This window comes from Populus trichocarpa, chromosome 17 (assembly GCF_000002775.5).
Source record: "Populus trichocarpa isolate Nisqually-1 chromosome 17, P.trichocarpa_v4.1, whole genome shotgun sequence".
In the NCBI taxonomy this organism is placed as follows: Eukaryota; Viridiplantae; Streptophyta; class Magnoliopsida; order Malpighiales; family Salicaceae; genus Populus; species Populus trichocarpa.
Window position 1 is genome coordinate 8,318,550 of NC_037301.2, and position 6,054 is coordinate 8,324,603.

A 6,054-nucleotide genomic window follows, 5' to 3' on the forward strand; every position below is an offset into this window, starting at 1 on the left:
CATCAATTGCATTAAAAATGAAGTTGCCAAAGTGGAATACTTATGGTTTCTTTCTCTTCTTGATATGCCATTCATTGTTATCAGGTAATTCATCGCAATGTTGGCATTTCTGTTTTTTTATTCATAGTAATATTGTTTCTTAATTACATGCATTTAGCACTAAACATGAGTGGCCATATACGTAATGAGTTTGCGTGAATGTTGTAATAAGAGTCTAATTGCTAGCTACTATTGCAGGGCGATCATCAGGACACCAAGTTGCATTTTATGTTCACAACAAGTGCCCCTTTGCCATATGGCCGGCGACAGCCCCCAACACAGGCCATCCAGTGATTGCCGACGGTGGATTCCATCTCACCTCGGGTGAAACTAAACGCATCTACGCTCCATGGGATTGGAAAGGCCGAATTTGGGCTCGAACTGGCTGCAATTTCACCTCCAATGGGCAACCTGCCTGTGAAACTGGTGATTGCGATGGGCGTCTAGCATGTAATGGTCTCATAGGCACACCTCCAGTTACACTTATGCAAATATCACTTCAAGCAGATGGAACCAAGCCAAATTTTTATGATGTGAGCTTGGTTGATGGATATAACCTTCCTGTTTCGGTAACAACGAAGCAAATCTCATCTAAATGTACCATCGGAGGGTGCTCAAAAAATTTGAAAAATTCGTGCCCGATGGAGCTCCAGGTCCTCAACAAAAATGGGGAAATTGTGGCGTGCAAAAGCGCTTGCTTGGCTTTCAATCTTGACTCATTCTGTTGCAGTAATGAATATGGAAGCCCTGAGAAATGCAAGCCAAGCGTGTACTCGAAGATGTTTAAAGATGCATGCCCTTATTATTATAGCTATGCTTTTGATTCGCCTGCACCGCTGGTGAACTGTGCATCCAAAGAGTATATTGTCACCTTCTGCCCTTCGTCATGGGGAGGAGACCGCTCTTCGATATAAAATTGTGTGCATTAATTACACCCAATTTATGTATTGATCCTTTGTTACTTTGCTTCAATAATTTTTATTCTCACTTGTTTAGATCATTTTCTTATCATTTTTCATTAATAATATAAAATAAAACCTTGGGTATATATATGCAACTTATTTGAAAGTATGGTTAAATCAACAAATTAGATACATTCCATAGACTTATAATCCAATTGTGAAATTAAAATGACATCTTTTAATTTTTTGATAGATAAATTCAATTGCATTAAGCATATAATTAATAGAAAAAATAAATAAAGAAAGAGAGATTAGATGGGTGAGATTATAACTTTTGGAGATTCAAATGGATGGTTTGATATAAAAAAGAAAGATAACTATTCATTTTAAAGTAAACGATTGTTTAAGTATTTTTAATCCATTTGTTTTTATTTTATTTCAATTAATTATATACATTAATTAGAAGATACAATTTTTGTAGTTAATATCTTGAAAACGGAATACTTATCTAATCTACTTTGTTTCTATATTCATTCTAATTACTTAATTCTCATTAATTGCAAGCACCAATATTACATTTTAACTATTTTTTTTTTGTTTTTTATTGGTTGAATATGCTGATATGGCATTTATGGGAGTTTATGATGTGGTAATTGACTATTTATATCTTTTGCTATTGACTACAATCCACTCAATATTTATTTTTATAGGCTTGCAACATGATTATTATAACTAATTACATATTACATTATCCAAGGACTTCGGGAAATCTCCCCTCATTAGAATAGTAATTTGATTTTTTAAAAAAAAACTTATTATTTTTTTAATTTCATTCTTTAACATTAAATTTAGTGAGGATTGAATTTCATAATTTATTTTGGTCTACTTTCTATGATGTTATCTCATTCTCATAACTCAAGTCACGAGTTTTGCCAGTTAACTTAGTTGACTCGAGTATTTTTTAAGTCATTTTTTGTAATTGATGTTTCTTCAATTTCATCATTCACCACCTGGGTTGATTAAAAATTAAGCTTTATAATGTTTTTATTCTTTTTAAATTGATTTCATCCTTCAATGTTGTCTTGATTGAGAATTAAGCTCCATAATTTATTTTGATTTGTATTCTATTAGGTTATCCCGGTCTCATGATCCAAGTTTGGTGGGTTAACTCGGGTTTTATATTATTTAAAAAGAGATGTCGTATTGAATTTTTTTAATCAAAATATGTTTTTTTTTTTCCAATTATCCATATTACTTTTAAACTTGTCAAGTTAACCAAAATATGTTTGAAAACATATTAGCTCGATATCTACACATTTTAAATTTTTTTACTTCTTAAAAACATGTTAGCAATGTCTAGATATTTTTTTCAACTATTTAAGAAAAATAATAATCTGACCCACATTGTAACATGGACAAATAATCTAGTATCTTATACTAAAACAAGATTGCATTTAACTATTCTTTGAACAATGAAATCCCTCAACTAAAGATGGGATTTCATTGTTCATTCTCTTCAATAAACAACATCCGATTTCTTTTGAATCAATACATTTTGACATTTACATTTTAGAAGCTTTTCACACTTGGTTCATGTAGTTTTGGTTATTTTTTGTTTCGAGCCTTTAAAAAAGAAACATTTTGATTCTTATATTTTTTTGAAATTTTCATAATCAATGTGCATTTTATATTTCAATCTAAACTTTATTTTTTTCATATTTTAGTCCTTGTGAGTTGGGAAAAGAGTGAAAAAGTCAATGGAAAGAAGGAGGAAAGAAAAAGTTTTAGGTTGGCAATATTCCAGTAAAAAAAAAGATTAGTTTTAGGGTCAATGAGTTCGTGTTGGGAAGGGGAGCTTGATGCATGTGGTTTTGACCTTTAACCATGCTCATAAAAGTAGATTAGAATCCGAATGGTTTTTTTTTTATTTTTATTCATTTAATGTTTTATTTATAAACTCTATAATAAGTATTTTGGGGTTGAAAATAGTTTTATTGAAGTTTCTATAATGTTTTTTAGAAAATTTTAAATGAGAAAATATTAAAATTTGTATTTTGAATTTTTAATAACTTGAATCCTGATATTTTAATCATGTGGTTGTAATCACTACCTAGGTGAATCATGTGTTGTGCTCTTATTTTGTTAAAATAGAAGTTACGTGCGGGCTTGAGATTTTTCTATCAGGACAAACATGTGGGCCCTTCTTCATAGGATAAGTGTGCATGCCGTTTTTTAAGTAGCCTTTTAGTTTTGATTTATTTATTGTTTTACATTTTATTTCAAAATAACGTTAGTTTTAAATAACATTATTTATATTTAAAAATTATTCAAATATACCATAGTTTTTAAACAAGATTAGAGCTTTTTAGGGTTATATTAGTAATTATTTTATGTAAGATTATATATGAACCTAAATAGTAAATTTTTTTTTTTAATTACTTATGAATATTTGTTGAAAATAAAGTATTTATTTTAATTTTTATTGAATTAAATAAAAATAAAATTTGAAAAGTACCCCTACGATATCACATGGATACACTACCTGGTTTTAACTAATTGGAGATCATGTTAATTTGTTGAAGAATGAAGAAATAATGTTAATAACATAGAAGTAACCATAATTTCTTATTTATTAGGTCATCGTTGGTATTAGAAATAATATTCTGGGTATTCTGAAGGCTTTAACATTTGAATTTTCACACTCAGTATAAAAATAAGACCTTTAGAATTAATAGAAAATAGAGCCAAATCATTAAAGAAATTAAAAATTCTAAAATATACATAGTTCTAGAAATTTAAGTAAAGAGTTGTTTATACTTAATGGAAGATACAAATCATCCTTACCACATTATTTTCAAGAAGATGTTATATTTTTTATGTTTTTTCTCCTAAATTTATTTACTTATGACATTAATTATTCAAATTATTTTATATTTTTATTCACAAGTTATTTATTAGTAGTAGATGTTTGTTATGTTAGCATCAAACTTTAAATAAAGAGTCACACAACTTGATAGTTTTATTTTAGTTATAAATATCTCTTGACATTTTAATCATTATTATTTATTGATTACAAACAAACAAACAAAAATTGAAAGCGTGCTACATTCATTCCAGGTTGGTCACAACTCGAAAAAGAGTTTTGGACTTATTATTGAACTTATATTTGGTTTAAAAATGTCATGCTCTACCTATGTCCATCTCTAAAACTAGGATCGACATCGACCTAACCGTTAAAATCCAAGCTTTTAAAACATAACGTTAACATGATGAAAACATATCAACTCATTATTAAACTCCTTTCAGGGTTAAAAATGTTTTGCTAGGTCTATATCAGTCTGTAACACTGAGAGACATGTTAACCTAGTTGTTAAAACTCAAACTTAATAAAAAATGACATTAACTTGACGAAAATTCTGCAACGTTGTTTTTATTATTTTTTTTCAAAAATAAATATTTACATGCACATACATATTCGAAAGCATAATTTTATATAATAAAAAAAATACATGTGTGGATAATTATATTCTTTTCACACATATGCATATGTAAAAGGCAAGAATGCAGTTTTACAACATGAAGCTAGCACAAATGTAAAGTCAGTTAAAATAAAATAAAATAAAAATGCATGAATGAATAATGTCTATGTATGAATATTAACATGTTTATTATTTTTTCACTTGAATAGTAAACACATGCAAAAAAACCCTACTTTAATAAGAAAAGAGAAGGAAGAAGGTGTTGGCTCACCTTAGGGTTGGTTTCAAATTAAGGAGGAGTTATTGTGGTGGTTGCTGGTGGTGGAGATGGTAATGGTGTCGGTGCTGAAGGGTTTTTTCCTCTCTCTCGGTCATTTCTCTCTCTATTTATGGTTTTCTTTGTTTCACTTCTTCTTCTTGTATTTTTTTTTTATCTCTTATTCTTTTTTTGATCTCCTCTTTTCATCCCTTAATCAATCAAATCTATTCTCTCAACTCAATCTCCATTTTTTTTCCTTTTTTTTTTCATCACATTTGAGTTCCCTTTTCTTTCTCTTTTTTTGTTTTTTTTCCCTTGCTTCTTCTACTTTTTTTTCCTTTTTTTGGCTCAATCGTGCTCTTTTCTTGGCTCAAACTCTTTTTTTCTTTTCTCTTTATCTCTCAACATCTTTTCTTTCTATCTTGGCACCCCTTGTTTCATTCTTCCCCTACTTATAGGCAATAATAAAACTCCTGGAACTTTTCTTGATGGAATAATCATGGTCATTATTTTCTTGGGTTTATCTCAACCCTTTATCACTGTTGCACACTTTATCCAAGTATGTTTGTGTTGACATCTTCATAACAATTATGTTATGGTTTAAAGTGTTTTTTTACTAGGCATATAGTACACATGTGGGGGAGTAGAGTATTATGTTTCATGGCCTTTTAGGGAGTTGTAGGAGAGAGAAAAATGGTGGCTAGAGTTCAGCTATACCATGGAAAAAAAAGAGTGAAATAGGACTTCTACAAACAGTATACGAGGAACAAAAAGAAAAGGACAAATTTGGTTTATATGCAAAGACAATATTTTTTGTGCTTTTTATTTTTATTCTTGTATGCTATGGAATGTTCTATTTCATTAAAAGTGACATGCACCATTTCACTTAAAATAAAACATTTTTGTTTCATTAAATTTATTTATTTATTTTATTATTATTTCAAAGAAGTCTTTTAATTTTGTTGCCCTTTTGAATTTGGTCATTGGACTTGTTATATTTTTTTTTCAACCAATTTTAATTTTTTTTCAACATTTTTTTTCAATTTTATTGAAATATATCCCACCTATTTTTATGATATTTTAGAGGAGTCAAAATTGAATTATGTAACTACCTTTTTTTTTTTTTACAATGTTTACAATACAAAGTATACAAAAAACACTTTTTCATAGTCTTTGTTTAGTATGCTTGTAAAGAAAAAATACCATATATGAGAAAATTTTGAAAGGTGATCAAATCAAGAGGTGAACAACCTCAAGAATTTAAATTTAAGAGAATCATCTGGGATTCAAGTTCGTATGTGTGATACTTTGAACTTAAGTTCGCAAAAGTCATATGAAACTCAAAAGTAAAGAAAAATTTTCTAGACTCTTCTGG

At 28.8% G+C, this 6,054-nt stretch overlaps 1 protein-coding gene across 1 annotated transcript; it reads left to right on the forward strand.

Moving 5' to 3' along the window:
- LOC7495942 (thaumatin-like protein) lies at positions 1-1,085 on the forward strand. Its single transcript, XM_002323782.4, has 2 exons — positions 1-84; positions 238-1,085. The coding sequence occupies exons 1-2, from the start codon at positions 18-20 to the stop codon at positions 951-953; spliced, it is 783 nt and encodes a 260-aa protein (XP_002323818.3). The 5' UTR covers positions 1-17; the 3' UTR covers positions 954-1,085.
- The last annotated feature ends 4,969 nt before the right edge of the window (positions 1,086-6,054 follow it).